Source organism: Cygnus olor, chromosome 1 (genome assembly GCF_009769625.2).
Source record: "Cygnus olor isolate bCygOlo1 chromosome 1, bCygOlo1.pri.v2, whole genome shotgun sequence".
In the NCBI taxonomy this organism is placed as follows: Eukaryota; Metazoa; Chordata; class Aves; order Anseriformes; family Anatidae; genus Cygnus; species Cygnus olor.
In genome coordinates this window covers 194,211,820-194,229,675 of record NC_049169.1, presented here as the reverse complement: position 1 = coordinate 194,229,675, position 17,856 = coordinate 194,211,820, and the positions used below count along the sequence as shown (strand labels likewise).

Below are 17,856 nucleotides of genomic sequence, written 5' to 3'. Positions count from 1 at the left end.
AACAGAAAGTATCTTTATTAATCTTTCATTTAGCTTTTCTCCATTTTTTGCTTGGTAGTTGAGTGTGAGCTGGAAATGAAAAGCACGTGAAAGTTCTGATAAACTTAGAGTGCCTGGGATGTTGCAGGCAAACATCCTGTGTGGTCTGGAAAGCAAGAAGCTCAGTTACAATTCAGAAGTTCATTTAACCTGAATAAAAGTGAAAAACACTATTTTTTTTGAGAGATACTTCACAGAAAGTAAAGTCTGATTTTATCTTTAATAAATTACTATTATATTGCTATAATATAAATTACTATTACTAAAAATTGAAATGGCAAAACACCTTTTCCCCAAGGCTAAGATTTTTTTTTCCATTTGTGACTTGTAGACTATTTCAATAAAGATTTAAATTCTATGGAATTCAGCACAGCCTCTTGTCACATCTAGTTGGCAGTTTCAGAACACATACTAAAATATATTTTTGTAATCTGCATTTGAATTAACATTTGCAAAATGGTATCATCCTTTTGAATTAATGAGTAAATTTAGATTTTCAATGGCTCTAATGGAATATTAGTAAGTAATAACAAATGGCAGTGTGAAAATGAGAGCAGCAGTACCTCTCAGAGTCTTAGTTACTTGGTTACTCAGGTTTTATACATAATACTATATCAGAAGTATTTGTGGTTTGTATGTAATATGGAAGCTAGGTTTGAAAATAAAATGTTTGTCTTCTAAACAAAAGCTAAATAAATTTGACTACATAAGTTTTGTTCCATAAAACACTTACTTAAAATATTTCAATATAATGCAATGGACTGATTATGTACATTGTTTCATAGTGTAAACCATGAAACTCTATCCACTGAAGTCCTTATTACTGCTGTGTTTGGTTGTGCTTGAGGGAAGTTTAACTGTTTCAAGGCTGATTAAGTTCTTTAGTCACTCAGTACAGTTTTTATTTTTTTAAGTGCTTTTTTCAGATAGTGGGTATTTGATTTTGGTGAATCAGTAAAACTTGCTATATTCTCTTTTTAGTGAAATAGATGTGTGTTCTAAATCTGTTACGTACTATATTAGCTCGTTAAAATATCTGCTGTTACTCTGTAACTACAGATAAGACAATACATTCCAACTGATACACTTTCTACACTGCTATTCTTATTTTTTAGTATTGTTTTTGCTGTGCTTTCACTGCGCAATTAAAGAAAAAACATCAACAAGACATTTAGAAAACTGTAGCAGAGTAATTTCTGCCACTACGTTTGCTTAACAATAATTTGCTAAATTATAAGTTTAAGAAAATTTAGTATTAAGGAGAAATAATTCTTAAATTATAGGATAAAACCCATCCACTCGCCCACAATGGAGCACAGAGAGACAGTGGCAAGTAGGGGAGCCCTAATTTTACCCTGCCATATTAGCGGTATTGTTAGTACTACCCTTCTATTCCCAGGCCCAACACAGCAGCCCGTCAAAGGCACGTCACAAGTCCAGAGGAGTACAGGGGATCAGTGGCAGGTGGGAACCCAGGTTAAAGACTGAGAAGAAGGGGCACCCTCTCCAGGCAGTCCCTGGAGAGCCATCAGCCGCACAGGTTCAACTTTGCAAGTCATGGAAAAGCTGTATTGAACTGAGCTCTCTCTGCATAGCTTCCGTCCGTCAGTTGTTTTGTGTGTGGGTTTGTTTTTGTTTTTTCCTTATCTGTTAATGTTTGATGAATAACTTGTTAGACGGCACTTGTTAAAATTGCTGATCAGTTGCTATCAGTGGTTCTGTTTTTGTCACATGGGATGGGATTTGTCTTGAAGCGTAACTGAAGTTTCCATTTCTCTCATGTAGACATGTTAATTATAAAAAAGATTGCTTCCATTTTCCTGTTACCGTATGTAATTTTCTAAGTAAAACATTTTCTTCTATATCTAGATAACAAATGTCAGATGTCGAGAATAAATGAACACGAAAAGAAAAAGAAATATATAGGACTGCATATACCTAAAATAAAGTACTATATGGCTGTGTATATATCTTGTGTTTAAGAGATACAATGACCCAGTTAACCAGTTTTGGAAGGAAGTGTGTGAGTTCTTTGCTTTATGTGTCACAATTTATACAATCAGTGTGTAGTCTTATCAAAGGGAGAGCTGTATCTGGCAACATGGTTTATAGGACCCGTGCAGTCATGTTATGCTGAGTACACTACTGATAATTATATTGACATATTACCACACATACTAAAAGCAGTGATTCAGCTAAATGAAGAATTTTCAGGAATCCCAGTACTTTTAAAGTAATAGGGTAGACAGAGTTGTCTGAGAAGCATGGTTCCTTTACTGAACATCTCAGGGACGGTATTGAAAGCATTATTATAGTTTTGATCCAAAAAAAAGAGGAATGTCTGAACTACTTTGAAGACAACATAAGGTCATTTGAAGTATTATGAATTAACAAAGAATATGTGGCATATAACATAATAGTTTCTCTGAGTTCATTAACTGGCTATCACGTGTTTTTTTTTAGAATTCTAACCTGATTCATCAGAAGGTTTCTCTTCCCGTGGAGCAGCAAGGATCTCCAATCTTATCATTCATTACTCTTGAACAATTCAGTGCCATTCGCCTTGTGCAAAGTGTCCATCAGTCACTTGCTTCTTTAAGTAAAGTTATTAGAGGTACCTCATTACTGAGTCCTGAAGTACAAACACTAGCAAATGCTCTACTAAATCAGAAGGTAAGTAATTTTTAATGAAGTTATATTATAAGCAATGAAAAAATAACAAACAAGAAAACTTAACAAAATTCTGGTACATATTTTCATGTCACCATTTGCTCTAAATTATTTTATTGATAGTCACTGTAAAATGAATTAGTGAGTTCCAGAGGTTCCTATTCTTTTATGGATCTTTTAGGTGGTGATTATACTTCAGAGTTCAAAACTCATTCTCAGATGTACCCTGAGGGATCATTACAGTCTGAAGATATTCAACTGTTTTTGTACAGAGCAGGTTATTTCTGTCTTCTTTAACAAAGAGCTGTCTACATTACAAACAGCTATTATTAAGCAGTCATAAGCAACTTCGAATATTTAAACAAAGCTGTTTTACAGATTTGGAGTTTAGGCATATGTGCTGTGCAGCTTTTATGGTTGACAAGTTGCTGCTAGATAAGCTACATGTTGTTTGGAGCTAAGTAAATTCATTATCTGGAAACCTTCTGGATGACATTGGGTTTTCAGGATGCTTTTTTGATATTAAAAAAAAGGATTATCCATTAAACAAGCCCTCAGTTAACTGTATGTATAAAGGTTGCTTATATATGTGTGTATGTGAGAGTTATACATAAGTATATTTAATGTACTTACTAACAGAACCGTATTTTTTTGAATTAAACACAGAAGAATGTTGCTTCAAGTATTTGCAGAAGCTTCTGAGTCTATTATACTTTCATCAAGCTTTCTCTTAAGAACAAATCCGATAAGAAGTTGCTAAATAGTATTTCCATTTCAAATACCAAATCGTGCTAGATAAGTCAAATAATATTATCCAGTAAAACATGTAAATCTGTGTCCTGGTTTCAGTTAGGACAGAGTTAATTTGCCTCCTAGTAGCTGGCAGGGTGCTATGTTTTGGATTAGGATGAGAACAGCACTGATAACATGCTGATGTTTTAATTGTTGTAGAGCAGTGCTTACACCAAGCCAAGGACTTTTCAGCCTCTCTCTGTCCTGCTAGCGAGCAGGCTAGGGATGCAGCAGAAGCTGGGAGGGGACAGACCCAGGACAGCTGACCCAAACTGGCCAAAGGGGTATTCCATACCATCTGACGTCATGCTGAACAATATATAGGGGTGGCTAGCCGGGGTGGAGGGGTGGCCGGCTGCTCGGGGATAGGCTGGGCATCGGTCAACGGGTGGTGAGCAATTGCATTGTGCATCACTTATTTCGTACACATTATTACTATTAATACTATTATTATTATTATTGTTGTTATTCTTTTCCCTGTCTTAATAAACTGTCTTTATCTCAACTCACAGGCTTCACTTTCCCATTTCTCTCCCCCATCCCGGAGAGGGAGGGGGGAGGGTGAGCGAACGGCTGTGTGGTGTTTGACTGCCAGCCGGGCTAAACCACAACAATCTGTCCCTTTTCTCCATTTTTAAAGTTTCTTAAAATGTAAGTTGTACTGCAGTCATAATCACTATTTGCACTCTGCATTTATTCAGTATGGATTATTACCATATCGCACCAGACAAGATGCAGCTATCATATCAAAATGTCATATCACCCTATATTCTTCATATATGAGAAAAGTAGCCAAAATTTGCATGTTTTCTCCATGTTTTCTGGTATCAAACTGGTTACGTTTATAAACAAGTACAATTAGTGAATGCAGATTTACACACACTTTCATTAATAGAAAAATAATTGGAATCCAAAGATAGACAAACATTGATGTAAAACTTTGTTTTTTTTTTTTCACCTGCAGCAGTTTGTCAGTTGTGTTGATGCTAATGCATAGATATTGAGACTGCCCCTACAATGAAAAGTAATCCCTACTAACATATTTTGTTTATCTTCATGTGTGGAACAAGTACTGTTTCAAATATTGTTATGTATTTGTTGATCTGTCAAATTTCTAATTAAAACAATAATTAAATTCTCTGTCTTTTTAGATCAACAAGATAGCATTTGTGAGCAAAATTGCAGTACAATTTGAATAAATTAACATTTTCATGTTAGCAATCTCATTGCCTTTTTAAACACGTTTTGACTGTGTAGTAGAAATTGGTGCTACAGTTCAAGTCACAGTGAATGCAAATGATACATGTAATGGCTGTTTTTTAGTATCTACAGTTACATTTCTTGTTACAGAGCAAGAATATGTCTTCCTTGTGTGCTTAAGTTACACACTTAAATTGGAAGCAGCAGGAACCATGAAGCCAATCACTATCACAAAAATGTACTTTAAAATTCTGTGTGTTTTTATCCCTCCCAAATATCAATTCAGTGCTTCCTGATATATTGAACAAAGTGTTTCACCTGCATACTTACCCATTTACCTTGACACAGATCACTTTGTTGGATTGTGACTGTAAAGCGACCTTTTCAGCAGCCCTCCAAAGAGACTAATTTTAGTTTCATATAACCATGGCACATAGACGTCAGTATATTTATCATCTTGAAGTGATTCGTTTAATGTATTTTTTATACATCGTTCTTGTTTTATTTAATGTGGTCATGCATTGGTTAATAAAGGACTATTTACAAAAAAAAAAATTTAAAAGAACCAAGATTGCAGTTCTTTTAAGATTATAGCACCAGAAGAAGCTGCTAGAATACGAATGGAAGTTTGAAACTCAATAAATGTATGATTTCTAATGGTTTCAACAATGTTCTTTATTTATGCAAGACAGATATGTTAGTGTATATCTCAAATATGCTTCCATACTAATAATTAGCTAAGCTCTTTTAAACTTAGAGTGACTTGGAGCGGTATATTAGCAATATAAGTTGAATGCCTTCTAAATGACAGATAGAGGAGCTGTCTGTAAATATCTAGCAAGAGTCTGCAAAAATGGAAAGATAGTGCTTACTATTCTGAAAAATCATAATTTTGCAAAAAAACTTGCAGCTAACTTTGCTTTATCTACTTTTTTGTACGTATTCTAGTTTATTCAATTCATTATTATTGTTCATAGATATTATTGTTCATAGACATTTTCATAGATGTGAAAGATAGTTTGGAAGATATATTTTTTATGAACTTCTGTGATCAGATTTTGAAAATCTGTTCAGCACATATGCAGTTAGATTGGGAACCTCCTTGAAAATGCAGCTGCAAATGTTAATCAGTATAAACTGAGATGTTCAACATCTTGAGTATTGTGCAGTATTCACCAGGTAATGATTTACACCAATTCTCTTTTAAGTAGAAGAATCTTGCAGCGTTAATTTCAGTGTGCTTTACAGATTCCTGTGGAGTTGGTATAATTAATGTTTTTGTTCTTATTCTAACTGAACAATCCTGTAAGGTTTTCTTTTTAAGTAAATTAGAAATTTGTGTGTTGAAATCTTCCAGGATTTTGTTCTTGGGTCATTTTCTACAAGCTCTTTAAGATCATAAATAAGTGATCATGTAGAGGAATTGTACCATGATTCACTTTACCAGAGCCACACACCTGCATGTTCTTGTATGAGGAGGCAGCAGCAAAAGAATGGGAATGTGTGGCTGCAGTTGAAAAAATCATATTATGGCTTCAGAGAAATGATAAACTTAGGCCTTTTTGAAGTGTTTGCACAATCTACTGATGTTTCTTGTTTGAATAGTAGAGTGTCTTGTAAGTTCTCCATCAGCACTGTGTCTTTGTGGGCCACATAAAGAATTTGCAAAAATAAGACCTTCCTCTTACTGGTTATATGCTTTGATCATATTACTTGTATTGCTTTTTTTCTTTGTAGAAATCTTTTGCTTCCAGATTATATGGTTTCATTCAGATTGCTAGATTAAAATTAAATAATTTTGGAAGTACTTTCAGTAAGTATATTTTTTATTTCAGTGTCCCCTCGCATGGCAAAGCAAGTGGGAAGGTCCAGAAGATCCTTTACAATATCTCAGAAGTCTTGTAGCTCGAGCACTTGCTATACAGGTAATTTTAAAGAGTCATTTTACCTCTGTATGCTGCTGTTCAGTGACACAGTATATAATGGACATTGCATTACAGTAGGCCTTTCCAAACTTGAGTCCAAAAGAGTTTTAGAAGTTGTGTGAAAAGGCATGTCGAAATGTGAAGATGGATGAGATACGTAAAGACACCAGACAAAGCAATTTGAAGTCATTAACTTTACACACACAGAGTTTACCAGATAGAGTAATGGTGTTGTTTACTTCACAATAGGCTTGCACTTCAGATTTTAGTCATTAGTCTTTCTGATGAACTGTGGGACAAAAAGATACTTGGGTGTATCTAAGTAAAGACACACTCTTCAGTCTGCTGGTGAAACATGTATAGATAAAAAGAAGCAATTCCAACAGAGGTAATGTAGAAATTAAGAGAAAACTAGTTTTCAAAGCAAATAAAGACAACATCTGCATCCCCCAGTTTTATAAGGGGATATAATAGACAATGCAGAGTCTGACAACAACTTTATCAGTCAAGAATCTGACAATGAAGAAGACGATTTTGAGAATTTAGAGTTTAGAATAGTTCAGATGGAAGAGGTCTTCAGAGATCATCAAGTCCAACTGGCTGACCACTCCATCAGGGCTAACCAAAAGTTAAAGCATAATAAAGAGGGTATTATCCGAATGCCTCTTGAGCACTGACTGAATCAACCACCTTACTAGGAAGCCTGTTCCAGTGTTTGACCAACCTCACAGTAAAGAAATTTTTCCTCATGTCCAGTCTGAACCTCCCCTGGCACAGCTTTGTGCCATTCCCACATGTCCTGTCAGCGGTTCCCAGGGAGCAGAGACCGGCACCTCTCTCTGCGCTTCCCCTCCTCAGGGAGCTCTGAGGAGCAGTGAGGCCGCCTCTCAGCCTCCTCTTCTCCAGACTGGATACCCCAAGGGTCCTCGGCCTGTCCTCGCAGGGCATGTCTTCCTGCCCTTTGACCAGCTTTGTGGCCCTCTGGATGATTTCAAACACCTTAACATCCTTTTTATATTGTGGAGCCCAGAACTGTGCACAATATTCAAGGTGAGGCTGCACCAATGCTAGATATGGTGTGAGAATCACCTCTTCTGACTGGCTGGCCATGCTGTGTTCAATGCATCCCACAATGCAGTTTGTCCTCTTGGCTGCTAGGGCATACTACAATCCCTTTCTTCTGAGCTGCTCTCCATCCTCATCTCCCAGTCCGTATCTGTGTCTGGCACCACTCTGTTCCAGCTGCAGAACGCGGCATTTACCTTTGTTGTTGCACTTCATGCCATTGAAGATAGTCCAATTCTCCAGTCTATCTAGATCCTTCTGTGAGGCCTCTGTGAGGCCACAGAGTCAGCAGCACCTCCCAGCTTAGTATCATCAGCAGACTTGCTGAGGATGAATTCCACTCCTGCATCCAGATCACTGATAAAAGTGTTGAACAGGACTGGGCCTAGAATTGAGTCCTGGGGAGCACCGATAGTGATCGTCTACCAGCCAGATTTGTAAGGTGAACCTTGGGCAAGTTATCCAGAAGAAAGCCATGAGGGGTGGTGTCAAAGGAAACATATTTCAGTATTGTGGATATATAGATAGAGGAAAGTTTCTTCAGGAGTGAAAAGTCTTCTATTAGCTCCAGGTGAAAAATAGAAAGCAGTTGTTTGACCTTTAGTAATACAGCCTTGTCTGTGAAACATATTTCTGTGAACATTAATGTTGACTGTCATATTTAGAAGGAAGATTAGAGGGGAACATGTTTTCTAGGCCTTACTTTTTTCTAAAGAAACTATTGATTTGGAAGTTTCCAAAGTATTCATAAGATTCTTGTTATGCAAACCATTTCATTTGGCTAATACTTTACTTTTTCTTAATCTTTTCCTCAGGCTCAAAAAAGCTCAAATTATAAACAATAAAGTGTAAAAATTTATAGCAATAAGTGATAATGCATGTTCAGATGTTACTTGGTCATATATTCAGACTGGGGTTTAGTCCCCTAGGTCTTTTGATTGACTATTATATTCATTATTATAAAGAAAAAAAAGCATCACTTGCTGCTGGTTCTGACTCTGTGTCACTGATGCTCATAATCTTCCAAGAGAACCTCGCAGTTAATGACTTCTAGCTCTATTTGGTTGTGACCAAATAGCATGCGATTTTCTTTACCTCTGTGAGTTTTCTTTAAATAGAAACCTAAGATCAGAGCACAAGCTTTTGTGTGGAGTACACCTCTCCATACAAAGTGCAGATAATGTAGCAGAGTGTAACAGGATGAAATTGCTGTTAAGCAACAGCAATAGATGGTTTTTAAGCAAGCATATTCAAAAAGTTTCCCTATATTACTCCGGCCAACTATTAACAAATGTACTGCATTTTATTACTGTGATAGTAATATTTCTTTCTTATCGTTCAAACTGCTGACAATATTGGGCATTTGAATTACTTGTTTTTCTGTAAAGCTGTTATGATTAAATTGTTTACAATTTTTAAACACCTATTTACTGTTAAGGGAGGGACAGATTATTAAGGCAGACTTTTACAGTAGATATTTAATTGTATTCATAAGCAGTAAATTATGTTAATTTTTTTCTTAGCAACAACGGAAAATAGTGGCAGATGAATGGATACTGGCTATTATCTTTTTGATACGATTTTATGATGTCAAATATATTACTGTTTTATTTGAAGCTTCTGCTTCTCAAGCTTCTAGTCAGATCTCATCTGAATTTCTGTTTTTATTTTTGCTGAATTTTACCAGAGAATGTAGATTATTTCTAATTAAGCATTTAAGTTGAATCATCTTTTTCCTTAAATGTTATTCCAATTCATTTTTATGCGTATTACACCAAGATTTTGATTAGCCTTAATCATTTTTTAATTAGCTTTCCTTTTTTTTCTGACTTTTCATTATTAATTTCATAAATGTAATTAATCATTTTTTAACTATAACTTTAGTTTTTCAGGAATTTAATAAAGGGAAATAGATGTTCTCATCATTCTGAAAATTATCTTCAGATTTATATTACAATGAAGGCCCCATTTTTTGGATTGGTTTAGTTTTATATGACCGACTCCATCATTACATGTTTATTCATAGTTACTCATACCTTGCTCTGTTTTATTCACTATAAGATAATGACTTCTACCTTCATCATTTGATAAAGTTTGATTTAGTACTTCAAGAGGTAAAAGGAGACATGGAAACATGAAAGCGGTACTGAACATTTGCATCTACTAAGGATGCAGTAAGTCTATACTTAGGGCATTAGTTAAAAGCTGCCTTGTCAAGACGTTTGCTGCCAGTGTGGAAAATAAAAGCATCTGCTTTGTTACAGAAATTGAACGGGGATGGGGAGGAACCCAAAATATAGAGCAGATGGTAGAATAGTTATGGCAGAATTTATAGAAGTGTAGAGATGTTCTGAGAGCATTATATAACATCAGGCAGAAAAATAGCAGGTGTTTCATTTTCTCAGATCTGAATTCACTCAGTAAAAGCAAATTTTTTATTATTTTTTTAAAAAAGGAAATTTTCCTATATAAACAAATGAACAAATAGGTATATAAAAATGCTACATAGGCATCTTTGCATTGTATTATGCTTTGGTGACAGAGCTGATGGAAATAGATGATTTTTAGCATTTGGAAGTTCTGATATTTGGATGTTAGCTTTTCCTCTAAATTAGAGTGGAAATTCTGTGTATTGAATATTCTTGTAAAATGAAGCGTTCTGAATAATTAAAACTAGCAAAGCTGACATTGAACAAAATTCTGTTTCAGCTTGTCTGTCTACAGTGATTTATTTGTGGTCCCTATAGTTCTAGTTTCCTCATGGTGGCATCTTTAATATGTTCTGTGGTTTGCCTCTCTCATGGTACGTGGTTGTAGCTCAGCAATAATATATATCAGGGTACAATGGAAATGAAGTCTATCCCAGTCTTCAGATAGTATCTTCTCATGGCTATAGATATCAGCAGAAGAGAAGAGAGAAGACACTCAGAACTACAGATACTGTGAGGCAAAACACAGTCCCAGGCAAATGGGAGAAGAACGTCAACATTAAAAAAATGTTTCAGGTCAACAAATTGAAACATACTTTTTGTTTCTTAAACAGCTAAATATAGAGCTTAATTTCACTTCTTCTGAAAACAAAACAAAGCAAAACAAAAACAAAACCAAAAAAAAAAGCCACCACAACTCTTTTTTGAACAAGGCTTTATTTTTAAAATGAAATATTCTATTTCATTCTTTTGGACTCTGCTTTTTTTAAGTCATCTGTAAAACAGTTCCTACTTTGGATGGCTGGTTGGTTGGATTCCTGCTAAAAGGCTTATAGCATACACAGAGAATCAAGACTGTTTCACATAAGAATCATAAATATTACTTGTAGAGTTTTAATCCAGGAAATTTTTATGAATTCTGAAGTTATGAAAGGTTTTGATGGAAATGTGTGTGTATCTATCTAGTACTAGTATATATCTGTATAGTAATAATATAATATTGCCCCCCCCATTCCAAGTGAAATCTATGGTATTAATATTTAATTGCAATGCCAGTTTGACTCCTTAGTGTAAGATTTTTACTATTTTGCTACTCTTTTACTATTTGAGGTAGAATGGCATTGTGTTTTGAAACTCTTAATATACTTTTGAGGTTTTGAACAATCAAAGGTAAGTTGGATACCCAAGGCATATGAGGTTTGAACCCTTGGAAATCACATGGTAAAGCTACTAGAAAACATTTTGGGGGTAAGAGACACAGGATTCTTCTTTCACACCTAAGGCATCTAGGCAAAGAGGTTCAATTTTCATTCACCAATAACAGGCAGAAAATCTGTTCTTAGAAGGGTGAAGAAGTCAAGTCCTTTCCATTTTCACTGAGTTAAAGAACTCAGGACCGGCCTATAAATCAGGCTTAATGCAGTAGTAGATGATATGCACATAAACTCTGAGGAATAGAATGGGGAGAAAAAATAGATTTCTTTTATATCTAGTTAAATTTCTTGGTTTCTTTGAGATGTTTTAAAATTTGGGACAGTATTTGGAGAGGCTGCTAGTGATAGCTTCCTGGAAAAGCTTAATTTGTTAGAAAAAAGTGAGATAAAAGTGAGCATCAAAGAGGCTTTTTTGAGACACAAGGTAAATCTAAACTGACATGGGAATTCCCAGGGGAAGGTGTTTTGAAATCATTATTCACTGCATTTGTTACTGTTGGATCCATAAATTTTTCTCCAATCTTACAAAAATTCTAGGAATCTAGTACTTACTAAACAGCTAAATCAGGATTAAAACATATATTATTCTGTATCTTACAAATTATCAGTTTGAATAGATATTACAGCTGTAAGCTACAATTTATGCAATGAATTTATTTGGTTTACAACTTTTTTTTTTATTGCAACACTTCACTTATCTGTCTTTCTTGTGGTGACTTGCCATCTTAGAAATTTCTATAGCACAGTTTTGCACTGTTCACAATGGTGATACATGGGATGGTCTGCTAATATTTTTGTTCATTATATACTAGTCTTCCATTTTAGTTCAAGAGGCCCTGGTTTTCTGTGTTGTGACCTACTAAAAGATATGAGGGAGGAAAAAATATATCTGGGTCTGTTTGAACAGCTGTTGCCATAACAGCAAAGCAAATGTAAGAGAAGGGAAAGCAAGGGAATGCCGCTTCAAAGCAAAAAACACTCTATGGCTGAACAGTAACTCACTGCACATGAATAACATCTCTGTTAATACTTTACATTATGAGAGACTGTATCTTTGAAAAGGATGCTGAGCTGGTGCCCTGGTGTGTGGTCCAGGACATTTGAAGGAAGAGCAGAATCCTTTAAACATCTGTTCTGTTGGGTTTACATGGCAAGGGTTTTGTAGCACAGGGGCTTCAAGGGTGGCCTGTGTGCAGAGCCCAGCAGCTGCCCCAGGTCAGATCAGAGCCAGCTCCAGACAGCTCCAAAAGGGACCCACTGCTGGTCACAGCTGAGCCATGAGCGACACTGGTTGGGCCTCTGGGAGAGCAGATTGAAGGAAGGGAAAATCTGCTGTGCTACAGCAGCTGGGAGAGAGGGGTGAGAGCTGAGAGAGAAGCAGCCCTGCAGCCCCCAAGGTGAGTGCAGCAGGAGGGCAGGAGGTGCTCCCAGACCTCTCATCCTATTTACTGGTTGTTATGGCTTGAAGTTTGTTAGTGGGTTCCCTCTCTGCAAATGGAGAATACACTTGCACAAAAAATAATTATTTAGAGCTTAAGACAGGATAGGGTAGGACAGACTCTGGTGATCCCATTCCTTTTCATTCCTTATCCACTCTGATCTCTCACTTTCCCCATCTTTGCTCCTACCCCTAAATATCTTGTAATAAATCCTGTACAGTATCAGAATTGTTGTGTTCCCCAAATTCACCTACCCTGGCACTCCAGAAGTCTTATATCCCTTTAAGTATCCTGCTTAGTTTGCATAGCATTTCAGAGTTTCTTCTGATAAATTGCTTTAGTGGATTTTGCAGCAGGGACAGTAGCTTAATGTCTTAATAGTTTGTCTTTTATGATCTTAGGAGTAGCTGATTCAGATGGGTTATGTTGGCTGTATTTCCCACCTCATCATTGTTCCTCTCGTCACACTCTCACTATTTGAACAGCTGTTTTCCAGGTATCTGTACAGTGCAGAATACTTCAGATTTAGTATTCAATTATTTAGTATTCAAACTATTCAAGTATTTAGTATTCAAATGCAAAAACTCATAGAAATGTTGTTTTAAATGTACTCATTCCATTATTTAAATCAAAGTTCAAAATGCTACGAAGAGTCCACTTTATTCTGAAGAATTAACATTTTCCTGTTCTTTTTCTTGACTTTTGAATTGTCACAAATATCAAAACAAAAACACAACCACAGGCTAACATTATCTGCTAAGAAACTGAGCCTTAATTGGTTCCCACAGCTCTCATCATGTTTCAGTATTGTGTATATTTCACTTTGTTCAGAATTTATCAGACAGGATTCAGCTTTAAAGAACTTTTTTTTCTGAATTATATCTGCTTGGTAAAGATTGGAAATAGCACCACGATAAAAATGTAGATGTTTTCTTTCTCTCTCATGGAGTAGGCAAATTTGAAGCTCTGATAGATCCCACTGTTGTGTCGTCCTATCCCTTTTCAATCACTGGTTCAGTTAGATTGCATAAATTAAGTAGTGGCCTGTATAGAGAAGTAGTGATTTGTCCAAATGGGAGGTCTGAAGGCTGCAGTGAATTGCCCCACATAATGTAAGATGAAAGTATCAAACTATTATATGTCAAAGGAAGTTGTCCACTGGAATAAGGTCCAGCTTCCAAGGAAGCTGAAGCATTTTTTATGTTCAGAGAGTTCATGTACTCACGGATCATGTATGGGTGCCTGAGGTGGAAGGGTTCCTTAAGTTTTGTTTTTTATTTTGCTTTGTGCACCAGTTGAAGGCTTTACTTTCCAGAGGTACTGAAATCACTGATTCTTGTAATTAAATGATTCTTTTCCTGCAGGCTCCTGTAGACACTAAATCTACAAACAATGCAGTTTTAAATGGAAATATTTTTTGTTTGTTTGTCAATGAGCAAGGATTATCCCAAGTTAGGGAAAAATATTGGTTTTATTCAGGAGAAAACAGTTTTTAAAAAGCAGCATTGGAAAGTAAAAGATATCTCAACTTGCATGCTGTTTGCTTTCATTGTGAGTCACTGAAGCTCAATTGTAATGAAATGTAGACCCTCTGTTAAGTGAGACTTTCACAAGTTATGAGCTTTTCTCTAAACTTCAGCCTTAAATGTTTTGAAATGTAATCTGTTTCAATAGAATTCAACTCGTGTTGATTAAGTTCTCAATTCTAAGCACGCTTTATGAGAATGGCTATTCTTTTTTCATTATTAAATACTACCTTGTAAGCAGAAGTTTGAACAGCATCCTTTATCATACCTCTAAACAGTAGTTCAGCTCTCTGACTGTAGAAAATCGATTGCAAGAGGTGATCACTCATAAAAAGACTTCTGCGTTGCATAAAAAAGAAGAAAGCAAGTTATTGTTTCTATGCACATTCTAAGAAATTAAATAAAATACATTTTTTTTTCTTTATTTAAATGTCTCAGTTTAAATAACCCCCTAGATTTAGTGGTTTGTTTTTTTTTTTCCACCCTGTGGGTGCAAGTTACTCTTTACATACTCCATAATTTACAAGAAACTGGATCATATATATGTATATGATTTAAAGATGTAGTTTGTATACTTTATTAAATCTAATAAAATAAACAGCATTTGCTGATTTTTCTCTTTAAGATGCAACGATAAATATAAAACGATAAATATAAATAAACTGTATGCATTTAAATTGATAGAAATTAAAGCGTAGATTGTTCAATTTTGAATAACTTGTTTTTCATTATATCTGCTTCCTTCATCGTGGACAAAGCTGAGCTGCAAAATATAAAGAAGAGAATAAAATGGATAGACTAGTCTAACAAAAGATCAAGCAAAAAAAAAAAGTTAATCATAATACAAGTGGAAGAAGATGTTATTATCATTTGCATGTGAAAATGATTCTCTCTCCAATGCTGTCAAAACGTTGATAATATTAAATTCTGGCCATTAGTAAATGAGAAACCTGCAACACATGCTAATACATCAATTTGCAGGTACATTTCCTCAATCTGCTTTTCTTTCTTCTAGGCAATTCAGTTGCAGTAACTTGTTCTTCTGGTTACTACCCTATTGCCACACATATCGGGTCTACTAGTAATTAGCAATCTATTCAAAATCCTATGTTGCTTAATTTATAATTTTGATTTCATAGTCATACATACACAGAAATATTTTTCTTACAGTAATAAGACAGCTTTGAAACTAAAAAGTAGCTAGATTTGTTCATGGTGGGTTTTTTGTTTTGTTTGTTTGTTTGTTTACAAACAGTAGATGTTTTGGTGGGAACTGGTTTGGTGAAATAAACAGAAGATTTCATTTCTTAATTTGAGATTTTGATCAGTCAGGATCGTTGGTAACATGATATAACTACTATTCAAATAGCATTTGCAGATATATATTTATATATGTATATATATATTTATCTAAAGTAAGCCAGTTTTCTAATGCAAACATTGCCATTCCACAAGCAAACATCATGCTTAAATAGCAGTCTTTTGACATTTCTTTGGAGGAAGGCAGAAGTGTATCTATATGTTAACCTATCTCTCTCTTTTTGAAGGATTTTCCATATAAGTGAATTTGAAATGATAGCAGAGTTTCATACTGTACTCTTATACAAATATAAAAAATGATTTAAAGTTTCAGAGCTGCCATTTGGAATTCAGTTGCTGAAAGAAAAGCAGAATTTCATGGGAGTCATTCTTGTCTAAATCATTGTTTATCTGTTGTGCGTGCAGTAGTTTTACTCTCGAGAATTCATTTTCAAATGAAGCAACCGGTGCAAGTTGTAGGTGCATTTAGCCACACCGTTATCATCTTTATGTTTTAAAACACGGATAAACACAGAGGCATTCCTTTGTACCTTTGCATTTTTTTTCCTGTCTTTTATTTTTTTTTTGGTCTTAGTAGTGTTCTTCTTTGTGTGGTCTATGTTACTGAATGTTCAGCAAGGTACATAATTGAGGAAAAAAAACAAAGACAAAACATTGAGTCAAAGGAAAAGAGCTCTTAAGTGTGATGGGAAGGTTAGAACCCCATGTTAGTCATTAAGAGATGCTTCAAGGCAGGAAGGGTAAGACCCTTGATGGTCTTTAGTAGGGAGTGTAGTATTCAGTCTATTCAACAGAAAAATATAATTAGCAAATATTTTACAATGTTTGCCCTTCCTGGAGGAGAATGAGTAAGAGCACATTTGCAGGCAGTGATATTTTTGTATTTTTAATTCCACATAGTCACCTCTGAACTAGGAGTTATGATCCACTGAGGAATCTGTTTTCTACATCTAGGCTTGAGTTTCAAAATTCCCATCAGGTCTGTACTGTCGTAGTGTTGTATATGATTTTCCTTATAGGGATAATGTATTTTCTTGCAAGCTCTCTGTAATTACCATTTTCAACAGCATGTCTAATATTTCATGATCCTGTATGATAAATTTAATCAACTGAAATTATCTACATAATTGGTAAAATGCAGTAAATAATTCAGAATTAAAACAAATACTGTTCATTATTTAGATATGTAGCTTATCAAGCTAGAAAAAAAAGATTTATTCAGTTACGTGTATTTGTGTATTTCATTCTCATCAGGCTGAGAAAGTAAAAATGGATGGTTTGAATATATTTAACAGAAGAATCTACCAAGTAAGAAATATTAGAATAACAAAAATAGAATTATGTGTTGCTTATTAGCCATACATTCATTAAAAATATGCACCATCCTTGATATCATGGTATCATAGAAATGCAAAATTCTTAAGGAACCTGTTAAAGGTCAAGGACAGTTATTATTTTTTCCTATTCTACACTTTCAAAACCACATCTGAAGAGCTTGACCAGTTTTGGGCTGTTCAGTATAAAAAAAAAAATGTTGCTTGGGTTGCCCAGAGAGGTTGTAGAATTTTCATCCTTGTAGATATATGGAACTAGAGTAGACATTGCCCTGAGCAACCTACTCTGACATTGAAGTTGGCCCTACTTTGAGCAGGGGTTGGATCAGATGACTTTCAGGGGCCCCTTCCAACTTAAATTCCTTTGCAATTTTAAAATTTAGAACCTCTCCACTATGTCTTCTGAGATTTTTTACACATTTAATTTAAAAACTTATTTTTAACTGCAACACCAACAATTCTTGCACAAGGTACTGTCTGGTATTTGTTTTTTTTTTTTTTGGTTGGTTGGCTGTTGTTTTTGTTTGTTTGTTTGTTTTGGCACAGGTTGCTGCTTATTTTTTTGCAGTACTGTGATATGACCTGTTTTTGAAAGGGTAACCTCAAAGAAGATTCTCTAATGAATCAGCTAAGTTCTTAATTAAAAAAAAAAAGTATATATTTTTTTTTCAAACGTCAAATCTGTTCTAAGGAATATACACTTGATTTGTACCACTTCAATATTGTATGTCTCATAAATGTTAAATATTCAACGGTGGTATAGCTAGTTATATGCCCTGAAAATTTTAAATTTCTCACGTATTGCTTAGACATACATAGTGGCACTTAGTAAGATCAGCCAAGATAAAACAGACATAATTTGAAAAAAGGGAAACTCTGGTTAGGCATTTGAAAGAAAGAAGT

At 35.0% G+C, this 17,856-nt stretch overlaps 1 protein-coding gene across 3 annotated transcripts in view; it reads left to right on the top strand.

Moving 5' to 3' along the window:
- Positions 1-17,856, top strand: part of DYNC2H1 (dynein cytoplasmic 2 heavy chain 1) — a 165,997-nt gene that overhangs the window by 125,532 nt on the left and 22,609 nt on the right. For 2 of the 3 annotated variants that reach the window (XM_040544151.1, XM_040544150.1), the window contains exons 84-85: positions 2,503-2,712; positions 6,537-6,626. In XM_040544151.1, the coding sequence (XP_040400085.1) occupies positions 2,503-2,712; positions 6,537-6,626 (300 nt within the window). Of the gene's footprint in view, positions 1-2,502; positions 2,713-6,536; positions 6,627-13,174; positions 13,270-17,856 lie in introns of all 3 variants that reach the window. The other variant, XR_005816072.1, reaches the window with a different exon arrangement.